At 42.8% G+C, this 13,542-nt stretch overlaps 1 protein-coding gene across 7 annotated transcripts in view; it reads left to right on the top strand.

The window, feature by feature from the left end:
* Positions 1 to 13,542, top strand: part of OSBPL5 (oxysterol binding protein like 5) — a 170,491-nt gene that overhangs the window by 130,280 nt on the left and 26,669 nt on the right. For all 7 annotated transcript variants that reach the window (XM_066998916.1, XM_066998913.1, XM_066998912.1 and 4 more), the window contains exons 7-8: positions 3,290 to 3,374; positions 12,685 to 12,856. In XM_066998916.1, the coding sequence (XP_066855017.1) occupies positions 3,290 to 3,374; positions 12,685 to 12,856 (257 nt within the window). The remainder of the gene's footprint in view (positions 1 to 3,289; positions 3,375 to 12,684; positions 12,857 to 13,542) is intronic.

Raw genomic sequence — 13,542 nt, forward strand, 5'->3', positions numbered from 1 at the left:
CAAGTCTTACGAGGAGCGGCTGAGGGAGCTGGGATTGTTCAGCCTGGAGAAGAGGAGGCTCAGGGGTGACCTTACCGCTCTCTACAGGTACCTTAAAGGAGGCTGTAGCGAGGTGGGGGTTGGTCTGTTCTCCCACGTGCCTGGTGGCAGGACGAGGGGGAATGGGCTAAAGTTGCACCAGGGGAGGTTTAGGTTGGATGTTAGGAAGAACTTCTTTACTTAAAGGGTTGTTAGGCATTGGAATGGACTGCCCAGGGAGGTGGTTGAGTCGCCATCCCTGGAGGTCTTTAAGAGACGTTTAGATGTTGAACTTAGTGATATGGTTTAGTGTAGGACTTGTTAGTGTTAGGTCAGAGGTTGGACTAGATGATCTTGGAGGTCTCTTCCAACCTAGACGACTCTGTGATTCTGTGATTCTGTATTTCCCTTTGAGCTTGCTTGCGAGGTAGCTGAACAGCATGGTGTGGGAAGGCTTTTATTGACTACATCTTGTTCTGGTGTGTATTTAAGTTGGTAAATTAGTTGGGATCAGACCCGCTGAATCTGGAAATATATATAACTTTAATTTTGTTGATTTTAAGAGCTTCGACTCATTCCTTTAAAGAAAGAAGTTCTAGTAATGGGCTTGTGCTACTTCTTTTACAGTCGTTTGTTCTCCTCCATACTATAACAGTTACTTTTATCTTTATTCTTGCAGTTATCCATAGCACTGTTAATGAAAGGGACTCCTCCCCCTTTTAAGCTTTGTTTTATGACTCTCCAAGACGAGCTGTCTTGCTGTGCTGTATAAAACGGCAAGTCCAATCCAGTGTTCAAAGCCTGAACACCCGCTGTTTGTCAGTGCCTTTGAGACTCAAATCAAATGTATAAACAGGAATGGTCTGAAGATGACCCTTTTTTAGCTTTGTCGTCTAGAGTCTGAGCTGAGCTCCAGGTCCCCATATAGCAGGGATAACATTCACATTTAGTGAGAGACAGTCATTGTCATGAAGGTTTAGAGTCTAAACTCAAAACAGGCACAAAGCTCAAAGGCTGGGAGACAGAAAACATCATTATCTCCTCTGTGCAGATACAGAACCTCATTTACTTTGTGAAGATGTTGACTTTATTTTTATGGCCTTCTCTCTTTTCTTCTTCTTTTCTTTCTGTGGGAAACAGCCCCTCCATGTATGAGCATGCCTTACCATGAAATATGTTTCCTTGATAAAATGACTTAGCTGCTCCTTGTATTTATCCACACGCCTAAATGTCTGTTAAAACCTTGTGCTACCCCATCCTTTCATGACAACCCATCCCACCCACAGGCTTTTTTTTAATATTGGTTTGTTGTATCTGTACCATTTGGTTGTGGGGGTTTTCCTCCAACAAAACAAATATCTTGCTCCGCACTGAAAACACAACTAATGGTGTTACCAACAATTCTTGAATGTCCTGTTCAGCTGCAAGCTAGTGAAAGGAAGAATGCCATTGGGAATGCTGCCTGATTGCATTAATGTCACTGATAATGCTGTTCTGCTCTGGATCACTAATCAAATCCCAGCTTTGCTGGTCCTGACTATTAAGCCTTCAAACAGCCTTAATTTTGTGAACCCTGAGCCTCTTGTGGGAGAGAGGAGCAGAGAAATAAGTGAATAACAAGGATCCCAATTTCTGCTGGCAGCAGAAGAACCCTGTGGATATAGAGACAAGAAGCTAGACTGGAGACTGTTGTCTTCTCAGCACTACAGCTTTGTGACATAGACTCAGATACAATTTGATGTGTGTCATATGCTTTCACTCTTCACCCTTTCCAAGTTTTGGCTTCCTGGGTGGAACTCGAAAACAGAAATCCAGATGAAACCACCATTTAACTACTAGACACTTGTATACAGGAGCAATTTTCAGTAGCAGTCACAGTTTCACTGCTTTCACTATTATTGGGAAGAAGTCTTCTCAAGGAGCAGGATGGGATACTGTAAAGGGCCATGCAAGGGAGGAGAGCCATACTCAAACTGCAGACATTTCCCTACAGATTTTAAGTATTGTGTGTGGTATTCTCTAGAAACTAAAGTAAATGTGTATTTGAGAACTTCTGGAGAAAACCGCTTGTTCCACCCTGCAGTTAGGTTAGTGGACATGTGGGTATTGGTGATGTTTTCTGCTCTGTATGTGTTTCTGAAATGTCGACGTATTTGATCCACTTTCATGTTGTGTCTTACAAGGCGAGGAAGAGAAGGAACTGGAGGAGGGTGGGTGACTTCGGAAATGCAAGGGACTTTATTATTTCAAGCATTTGTGACTTAAAGCACGTACAATGGAGACTGTGAAGCTGTGCACACTGGGCAGAGGAAAAGCTCCTTCTTCACAGCTGCTGGAGCTCAAGAAGAGAAAACAGGGAGGAGATCAAGGCACGTGGTTCTGCTCAAATAAGTGCCTAATTCAAGATGTACTTTGTCTCCCTGTGAATCATTTCTGGAGAGTCAAGCTGAAGGGATTCTGGTGGGATGTTTACAAGACACTATAATCTTTTTTGCTACAGCTCCTAAACTAAAGGCAACAGACAAGCGAATCCTGGTTTTGTTCCCAGTTTCTCTGAAGCAGCTGTCGCCGCAGGCACACCAGTGTAAAGGTTCTCAAAGTGTCTAGATGTAGAAGCGAAGGGCTGCAACCCAGAAACATGTATCTGTGATGGGAAACCTTTGGTCCCCAGCCTGTGGTTTTCCCTGCCTTCTCCTTTCCTGCAGTGGGGCCTGCTCCCCACAGACAAGGTTTTGGATGGAGTTTTTCCCCCTTCCCTCCGTCCGTCCCCCTCCGTCCCTTCCTCCCTCCGTCCCTTCCTCCCCCTCCCTCCTCCCTCCCTCCCTCCCTCCTCCCTCCCTCCCTCCCTCCCTCCCTCCCTCCCTCCCTCCTTCCTTCCTTCCTTCCTTCCTTCCTTCCTTCCTTCCTTCCTTCCTTCCTTCCTTCCTTCCTTCCTTCCTTCCTTCCTTCCGCTAATGGCAAATATTTGACTGTCTTTGTCCCAGGCTACAGGAATGAAATTTCTCCATTTCTGAGGATGTGAATAAACAGGGTAATCTGGGAGCTGAGCAACGGTTAGGCTAAGTCCAATTAACATCAGAGCTCATTGCTGCTTTGGAGCTACAGCAGCAATGTCATGATTATTAATGAATCTCTCTAAATTACTCCATCTGCTCCTTCCTTTTTTTTGACTATCACAAACATACACACTCTGCCCAGGAAGGGTAGAAAGACATTGAACAGCCACTGCATCTTCAGTGACTTATTTCTTTTTGTCTGTGTTCATTTCCAGGGCCCGAAAGGAGAAAACGTTGGTTCGATCACCCAGCCTCTTCCCAGCAGCTACTTGATTTTCAGAGCAGCCTCTGAATCAGATGGTAAGTTTTAGTCTTCCTTTGCTTTCTCCAGTAACCAGTGTGAATGTTTAGTGTGGACTTCAAGACTGCAGAAGAAAGTAGGTTGATGCAAAAAAAATATGACACATAAAGGAACAAGTAACAGCTCACCCAGCTCGAGATGATGCCCATTAGCGTGGCTCAGAATAGGTCGGGCAGGCTATAGGCAAATTTCATATTCCTCACTGAAAAGCTACCTTTCTGGACATGTGTGTGGAAGGATCTAGGCTTGTAGATGAGGGAAAAAACACTAAGTCAGTAAATACTAGAGGATGAAAGGATTTCATCCTGAAATTAGGATGAGAGGGGGCTTATATCTTTCTTCAGTTTAGCAGAGAATTTAGTGGGTTTTCTGCCTAAGTCTTAGACTAGGTAGGGACCTGCTGGAGGAAAAAGGTATAGCCATACTAAAGAACTGCTGATGGATGCCTCTCAACCACCAGAATTCTGTAAATTTGCTGTAGCAGTAGCCCAGACAGACCCTGGTGACTCCTCCTGTAATATACAGTTCTGGGAATTCAGAAAATTATGGAAGGGAAATTCAGGTCAATAGATAACAAGCATGCCAGCTTGCTACGTGAAATCTCTCTAAATGACTTTAGCAGACCTAAAATATCAGTGATTTATAAGTAGATAAGAAGATTAAAATAATGTTTTCATTTCATTTGACCTTCAGACTACTGTAATTTTCTTTTGCCATAGCAAATTAACCCAGACTGTTGTTTTATGGATGTTTTTCACCTATCACACCAAGGTGCCCAAGTAGCCCACGTGCTCATTCAGGTTTCATCTAGACTGACTTTAGGGACACAACAATTGTTTATGGAGCACAGTGGGCTTTAGAAGGAAAATGCTGCTGGTAAGTTTCATAAATTGCTAAAGGCTGGAAATGGGACTTTGAAGATGCCAAATGCAGCTTTAACATGGCACTTAGAACAGGAGGAAAGCTGCTTCCATTGCAGACTTGGCATGCTGTTCTTCCTGTGGCTGTGTAAAGAGAGCTGTTCACAGTGAGAAAGACCATATCAACAGTGAAAGCTGCTTGCAGCTGCCAATACAGTGAAATGATATCAGTGGAACTTGTATAGAGCTGTAGAAGCACATTTATTTCTTTTTTACACTTTTGCAGCTTATGGAACAGCACAGTTTATTTGTGTAAAGGCATGCAGGATTTTACATGGCTCCTAATATCACCTGTCTTGAGAGGATTAGATTGATACAATAGTCTCTTGGGGAAAAAAAATGCCCTTGAGGCAGAGCTGATCAATTACAGGCATTTCAAACCCTGGTTAGACAGACAGCCTGCAGAACAGATATATAGAAGAGTTCTACAGGGTTCTTAGGCAAAGGAGTAACTTCATTAACTGTCTGACAATCCAGATTTTCTAAGTTATTATTTCTTTAGAGATTGATGTGACTCGCCTTTCCATTAACTTAATTAGAAAATGCACAAAGGGAGCAATGTAGACATTGCATGCATTCAAGAAAAATTGCTGTCTGATAATGTCATTTTCTTGTGGCATTTTAACTGTCTTCTAAATGAAAACTTTAATTCTGGGGGAAACCTAATGATTAAATGTTAAAGCCAGCCTGGCAAAGAGACTTGTGGCTGAACTTCTAATCTTTCTTTTTATGATGACTGTCATAGAGCAGTTATGTGGAGTAGAACAGCTTTAGATTTGTTCTAACTACCCTCAGCCATGAAGCTCCCAAGCTAGCTATAGTTCCCAAGAGATCATCAGAGGTAAGATTTTTCTGTCTGTGATCTTTCTGACTGGGTCATACACTGTAATGCTGGAAAAGCACAAAAGGGACCATGTCTGGCACATGAGCATTTTCAATATTTAAAGGCCTGTGGGAAGCTTTCTGCCCAGTGAATTATTATGTCAGTGGTATCATAAGAGCTTAAAATAGTGACTTAGTGGAACTTATTTTTAAAGCTAAGCTATTGGCCAAGATTCTTGGGAAGCAGACGGAGACCAGGCAGGTCAAAGTAGAATCGCTTTTTCATTTACTTTGCTGCTTCTCTACAGTAGGGTTGTATAGTTAGATGGAAAGCTACCGTGATCAGAGGAAGAAGGGACTGAGAAGCCTCTCAGTCAAATATCACAAATCTGTTTGTGGGTAGTAGCTAGGACCTTTGGTTAAGGATGAAACAGTATATGTTGTGAACAGCACTAGCAATGCCCTAGATCCACCTGCAGAGATTTGGAACAGGCACATTATGGCTTAGTATATTCTGAGAATTAATCCGTGGTGACCGTGACAGCTGACATGGGAAGCTTTTGGATCTGTCCGTTTGGCTATGAACTTCACAAACAAATTTGTGATGTAACATTGTACCAGAAATATTAGCATGAAACATGGTGTAACTTTCAGCTGAATTAGAGTATTTGAGTTCACAGCTGAGGTCAGTGAGCTGTGAGAAGTGTCTGTACCTTCTGCAATAAGGGAAGGATGAGAGTCTGCAGAGAATAGTGAAGAAGAACTCCCAAACCCAAGAGCTGTCCTAGCGTGGTTACTGTGCTACGCTCCTTTTGTTCACTAGCTGGGCTCCATGGGAGCAGTTCGGGGTTCTTGGCTCCACTGAGCAGTGTGGACATGCTGACAAGTAGCCAAACACATGGGTGTCACTCTCTGAGATCAGTGACTTGGAAATGGTACACACATCAGTAGGTAGTGTAAAACATAGGCAGGCAAGGACACAAAGAATAGAAACTGTTGTGTTTGAAGAAATCTGTATAAAATGCAGCAATTTAAGGTTTGTACTCATAATTAATGCAAATTGATTTTAAGCCCAGGAGACACTACTGGAATGATTGTAGACTAGTATTGGTTTACCTGTTGTGAACGGGCATCGTGAGGAGGGTGTGCTTGAGTTTATTTCATTTCTTAGTGTGCTGTACACTGTAGAGGATGCAGTTATGGTCAAGAGAGACAGAAGATGAAGATGAAACAAGCTAAGCTAGCTGACATAAATGGGGCAGGCGGAATCTGTTCCCTTGCAGAATGTTAGCGTGTATTTGTAGTATGTTCACGTCTCCCCCGTAGATGCAGTGTTGTGTGAATCTACAGCGTCTCTGAGGAGATGTCCTGGCCACGTTCATTTCAACGCAGTCTCCCATGTTAATAGTGGAAAATGAACCACAGAGCATTTGGTGAATTTAACAGTAATTCATGGAGGCCTCCAACTTGCTGGGGAATATTGAGTTACAGCATATGTTAGATGTAGAGTTCTGCTATCCAGGCAACTATATCATGATCAGCAGCTACATGGCCTACTTTTTCTCTCAGCGTTTCAGAATCCCTTTTTTCCCCTCTGCTGTACCATCTGTGACAGACTGTTGGTAGGATTTAAGGTCCTGACTTCTGGACAGCCTGCAGAACCACTGCCAAGATACAGTAAATTTCATGTTCACAGACCTCAGCAGCAGTCTACTTTGTGATGTGTTTTAAAGACATCTGGAAGGTCAAATCAGCCTACAAGGCTCAGCCTGCACAAGCATGGGGTCTCTCTTTTTTAGCAGTTTCAGAAAAGAAAATTGCTTTTTCCAAACCAGTGACTGTGTATGCATTTCAGATTTATGCTGATGAATGGCTTAGAATTAGTAGCTGAAACCTGTCCTGAGCTTCTTGCCCAGACCATTCTGGGGCTGTCCCTGAGATCCCCAAACCAGTCCTACATCCATTCGTATTTCGTAGCGCAGCTCTCCACTTTGCCATGGGCACTGTCACCAAAGGGGGGCTACCAGGGGAGCTCAAAGCAGCAGATTACCAAGGGTTAAAGGCTTGACAGTGGGATTGTAAATCACACTTATTTAGTTGCTTATGTCCGTCCCCTCCTCCAGGCATGCTTTGGTTAGCCTGGTGTGGATGGAGCTGTGCCTGGCTTGCACTGTCATTGTTTCTTTGGTTTTTGCTAGGCACTTGGCCCTTCCCTCAAAACAGGTGCTCTGATCTGGGGAGTAAATTATATTACTGAAATAAGGGCCATACACAGAAGCAATGAACCAAGAGGAAGACTGCAATTTAAAATTATCTTCACAATGAAATACACCACTGGATCCTGGCAGTGCTGGAAAAAAATAGAAGTTGTCTCTTTAGCTTTGTGTCTGCCCTTCATATTCCTTAGACATTTCATGGCAGTTTACAATCCAGACATTTGCAAGCTGACTTTGAATAGCTTGCTGCATATGTTGCACCTGCAGCTAATTGAGGGATCACATCCCTGCATTTTGACAGCCCAAGTGTAAAAAATCATACAGGCAGGGCACCCAAGTGGTACCACAAAGTAAGAAGCAGTCAGCTGAAAACAGTGACCTTAATGTTCACTGACTAACCCAAATCTAAGTCTTCCTCATCGTTCGTGATTTGTGTGCACTTGAGCAAGAATTCATCGTTTCCAGGTGGCAGTCTACTTTAGGCTGATTTTGAAAATCATCTATCTTGCAGGTGTGAGGCATGAGGCCAAAAGCTGGATGACTTTAATAATTCAAGAAGAATAATATTCCCTTAGTGATGCCTGTCTGGAGAAATGTATGGTTACTAGGTGTGAGGCTTTTGAAGTCTTAATTGGCAAGAGATTAATCCCAGCTGTTCTGTAACTATAAGAATGAAATGGAGAAAAAAGTTTAGTCCTGGACTGAGATTTCATGTGCCATGATATGAATCCATCTCGAGCATGCTCACGTTACTGGTGAGTGCTGAGAGAACATTGGGTGGCTTCCGCTGCTGAAAAGTGTGGCAGATAGACTTGGCACATCAAATTATGAGTTGTTCTAGGTGAAATGATGGTAACTGTAAGGAATTCCAAAACTGAACAGCTTTATGTTTCCAGTACTGTCTGTTGTTGTTTTGTTTTGTTTTGTTTTGTTTCTGTGGGATATTGTTGTAATTTAAGATCTACTTGAAGACTGGGACATACTCAAGTTATTCCTTGAAGGAATTCCTTGAACCAAGCCTGGTTTAGTAGCATAAGCAACCTTTGGATGTTTGGATTGTTTTTCTTTTTTTCCAAGGTGGAGAAGTGGTTTTTGTCACTTGGTTTTAGTAGTTCCTTTTGTCCAGGAAAAAAAAGAGTTGGTGCAAGCGCGTGCTTGCTCCTATTCAGCCTTGCAGCCTCCTGGTTTCCGCGTGGTGCCAGCAGTACCCTGCAGACGCGGGAAGCGTCCCCCAAGGAGCAGCAGTGATTCCCTTCTGCACAGCTATACTGCAGGAACCATCTCAAAGGACTGCAGGGTGCTTTTCCAGTCTGTTGAGCCAAAAGGCCTGGCGAGAGCATACAGAAGGTTTCAAAACATATGTGGGATGTATGTTAGGCTTTGTTTTTGAGAAGTCAAGGCAACACACATCGTTTATTAGTTGTTTTATTTTTCCGAAACCTTTCAAGAAGGAAGGAACTTTGGAACCCAGCTGTGTTTAGGAGATTTTCCAAAGAGTTTCCTTCTTGAAATTGTCACTGATGACAGTCATCATTTTACTATAAACACATACGTCAGAGAAAAAAAGTTAAAGGCCTACGCAGGGGAGACACTTCCGTTTTATCTTTTTTTTCTTTTTTTTCAGTGAGCACAGCTAAGTGATGTGCAGGTGTGTTCCTCTGACATCCCACTTTCCTAGGACATCTGCCACATGCCAAATGCATCACTATGTGCATTTGTGGTCGTCATTAGCTGAAGTGGTGTAGGGGAAGAGATATTCAAACTAATGGTCAATGCAAGGCGAGAGGCTGCTCCAGAAAAGAACGGGAACCCAAGCTAGTGCCAGTGCTCTGGTAGGACAACTGCTTGTGGTACTTCAGGAACAGCTGTGTCCAAGAGGCTCACTCATTCCCCATCACTCCTGGAGGGAGACAAGAGTGGCTGGGCAGACAAAGTGCTAAATACAAAGAAAGGGTCAAACTCAGGGATGATGTTTGAAGGAGAGTACTTAGTTTTTAGCTCCTAGGCAAAAGGAGGTAATGCAGATGTTAAGGCAACATAATCTTTGCAGAAATTGTTCAAAAGTGTCATTGCAGTGGATAGAGTAATATATCATCTGATATAAAACATGCTTAAAAGCCAATGGGGAGATTCTGCTCTAGGCTGCCAGTATGCTCTTGGGTTTTCCTTCAGAATTTAAATATACGCTTGTTTGAAGCCATAATCTATAGAAGATTACAGCTGATAATTGATCACAGTGTTTTACATTACAGTTTTTAAAACCTCAAATGTTCTAAAAGACTACCACTGTAATTCCTTTGCAGCTCTATTTTGGTTCCTTCATATGCATTATATCAGGCTGCCATTCATCTCTGAAGGAACCCACATTTTGCATCCTTCTCTGATCTAATTATCTTGCATACAAAAAAAATGACTTGAGTCAACCACTCAGAATTAAAAAATATAAGAATTAAGGTATGCATGAAGCCTTCATGCAGACTGCCATGACTATAGATGACAGCCTTTAATTATGTGACCACATACTTTTTTCTCCTGCAATTCCTGAGGGAGTAAACTCGTCATGTAAGCAATTAAGTAATCTGAGTGCTAGAATTTTCATATAATTTTCACAATAAAGATGAATATTACTCAATAGCAAAATCACTCAAATGTAAAAACATTTCATTTAGGCCTGTAGCAATGAAACGGGTTTATCTTGTGCACAATCCCTGAAATTTACAGGGTATCATTTTAAGGTGTTATGCTGCAATTAACACCCTGTTGACTTGCAGAGAACATAACCTTTTTATTTTCAGAGGAAATCGTATATTTTATGTCTGTTTTTTGTGGCATGTATTTAGTTGGACTCACAGCACCACCTGATGGCTGAAGGTCTGTTTCTTAGCTTGGGCATCCCTTGAATTCGCTTTCTGTAAGAAGTGAATACACGGGAAAACACTGATGCCATTTCTGATGTTCTGTGGGGCAGAAGTAATGCTGACTGCTAGTGCACAGCAGGTTCCTATAGTGGCAGCTTTGTGTCTCTGCCTTAAAATATTAAAATAAATGTTGATATTATTATTTTTTAATTTAAGCTCTTTGAATTAGTTTTCCAAAATGATTCCAGTTACTCATAACCACTTCCTGGAATTTATCTCAAACCTAAACATGGGACGTAGCAATTGCTTCTGGCAGTGTGGTGGAAACTGAGGCCTTGGCCAAGCCCATAAGCACATGTTGGTACCAGCAGATACCCCTGGCAGTGCCGGTGTGGGGGCAGAAGAGGTGCCGGTGGGATCAGGCTGGCCTGCTGTGCCTCCGGCCCCGGAAAGAGGGAGCTGCAGGGGCACAGGATGGAAAATGTCTGGGTCTTGGCCTGAGGGAGACTTGGGGGTGACCCTTGTCATCCTTGTTAGAAAGCGTAGATGTAGGCAGCGCGTTGTCGTGGCCATTGAAAGAGAACATCTTGTGTGCAGAGTGCCGCAGAGAGCTGAGGATCTGACCTCTGTTACTGCTCCAAAGTGCTCGTGCTGCTGCAAATCAAGCTACCTATCACAGCACCTACTTCTCCAAGCCCATTGAATATAAAAATATCTTGACATTTGCAGTATTTCCAAATGTCAAACGGTGCAGTCCTCACTATCTATGGACAGGAAAGGAGAAGAAAAGAAAAACAAGGAGAGAGGAAAGTCAAAGAAGATGAGCACTAGTAGTGTACTCCCTTTTATAGAATAGCCTGAAACAGGTTTTCATCTTGATGGGGTAGTGGGAGCAGGGATGTGCAGGGGAGAGTGGATTTTTGCTCAGCGCAGCCATTAACTCTAATGGGTTAGCCATGCAAATCCTCCACATGGTGAGAAGGGAATAAATCTCTGCATGTAAAGCCTTAATGCAAGAATTTTCGTTAAATACAAAATAGCGTGAAATCAATTCCAACAGCCTTCAACCTTCCTAATCTTTTATTAACCATTATGTATGGCATTATTAAACCATAAGCTGATGCAGAAGGAATTTCTGGGTTGAAATTGGAATAAATGACTGGTCTCTGCGGTGTTCGTGGCTAAGTGTTGAAGTGGAATTCTGCAACTTCTGTTGTTTTTTCTCTCTCTTACTGGTTGCAGCTTTGTACCAAAGTAAGCACTGAAAGCCACTCACATTTATAAACACTTCTTTATGTGAATATGATCTGGATTTTCTTAAACTCTCATTGATATTCTTATAGAGCCAGATTTTGGTCATATCGAAGTCAATGGGAGTGCTGCCGAAGAGAACAGCTGGATCCCAGTGAGGATGCTAAGATGCTAAGAGTGTGATAGGACCGAATGTAATGTCAGCATTTCCCAAATGGGACCTAGGAGTGGATGTGGTCCAGGAGGAACCTGTTTGTAGCACTTGCCATTGACTGAAAATCCCTTTGTTTTCTTCCCTGCCTCTCAAGCACGCTTATAAATATTGCAAAATGTATTCTGAGGAGTGTAATGAAGAGCTGTGTTTTACATGCTAGAAATTAGAGGATAACTCCCTTGATACCTCAGTTCTTGAATGTTCAGCCAATTTGCTGGTGTCCTGGCCTCATTAAAGACTCTGAACTACAGAAGCAGGCTGTTTTCAGGTGCTTCCAAGAATACAGAGGCTCCAGCATTGTGATGGTTAGCCTTTAATGCTATCACACAGCTTTGTGGATCATTGCAAGAAGAGCCAAGGCTCTTTTTTGAGTTCCTTTGCTTTTCATTAGCTGCCTGCCTGTGGGTCTTGTGCAGACCTTAAGATTATCCAGTGAGGCTGTGCACAGGAACCGTGGTTTCTCTCCATTTTGTGCCATGCTTATAGTTTCTTGTATTTGCAAAGTAGGCCCTTCAGGTACAGATTTTTTAGAGCAAGATAAGAAAAACTCATGCTCCACCCTGATTACCTGAGGGATTTGGTGTAGGGAATGGAGAAAGGTAAAAGTAATACAGAGAGAGTGGGCAAAATAAACAGCCCGCCAAGCAATTCCCTCTACTCTTAATCATTCTGGCAGTATTGATCCTCCTGGCTCTTGTTTGGAGTGATTGCTGTTGGAACACTACACCCCACGTGCAACCCGCAAGCTGGCTTCTAGTTCAGCGATCCCATACCAGCGACAAGAAGGGGGAGTTGGGGTGAGCTGAGTTACCCATGCAGATGTATCACTCGTGCAGCCACTAAAATAAACTATTTCTGGCAAAATAATCGAGGGGTTAATGTATATGAAAAATAAAACATAAGTAATTGTACACAGTGACTTCCTGAGTTATAACGGGCTTGCTTGCAGGTAATAAGCTTCTGAGAAGCAATGCATGAGTTGTCTTATTTCCTTTCCTGTCCTTAAATAATGCCCCTTGTTTTCACAGGCCGATGCTGGCTGGATGCTCTGGAACTTGCCCTGCGTTGCTCCAGCCTCTTCCGGCTCAGTGCCTCCAAGCAGGGAAAGGATGGAGAAATGAACTGCTCGAGTGATTCAGCGCATGCGGGGCTCAACAACCTCTTGCACTCAAGCCCTCTCTCGGACCAGGAGTTCTTCCAGTAAGATGCAGCTCTCACTTCTTAGAGCACAGAGAGGGAGGTGTTGCATGGCTCGTACTTGGGCATCCTTTTAACTTTAGGGTAATCTAGCCAGAGTCCATAAAGGAGACCTATTTGAAAAATAGCCCATATGTTCTTCTGCTGCATCCATTACTAACCTATGGCTTTGGAGAATATGGAATCTGTTGTCAGCTAGTGCTTGGGCACGCAAATTGGAAGGAACCTCACCTGTGTTCATGTACACAATAAACAATTTTCTTCTATTCCCTTCCTGAACCAAAACACTCTCTGAAGATGTTGGCATGAATAATGGCTTGCCTGAGTAAAGACTGCAGAGTCTAGCCACTGGAGTAGACCTGTGGATAGGCAAACACAATCACTTACAGTGTCTGTCTGTCGGCTAGCACATATGGCTCGGAGTCTGATCTGTTTTTTAATGTGTTCTCTTTGCTAATAATACTGTGTCATAGTCAGCAGAGTGCACACACTGCTTCCTTAGTTTTATAATTACTTTCTCTCTCTACAGGGGTTTTGAGTGGTTTCCAATTTCCTCCTTGATGCATCAGATAAATTTTTACATAAGGGAAAAAAGTCCCCATAGCCTTCTTTCTATTCATATTCCTAGTAATACTGCAGCATTTTGGAACTACTCACATCAAAGCTCTATAAGCATAAAAAATAAACAG

The sequence above is a fragment of the Anser cygnoides genome, chromosome 5, assembly GCF_040182565.1.
Source record: "Anser cygnoides isolate HZ-2024a breed goose chromosome 5, Taihu_goose_T2T_genome, whole genome shotgun sequence".
In the NCBI taxonomy this organism is placed as follows: domain Eukaryota; kingdom Metazoa; phylum Chordata; class Aves; order Anseriformes; family Anatidae; genus Anser; species Anser cygnoides.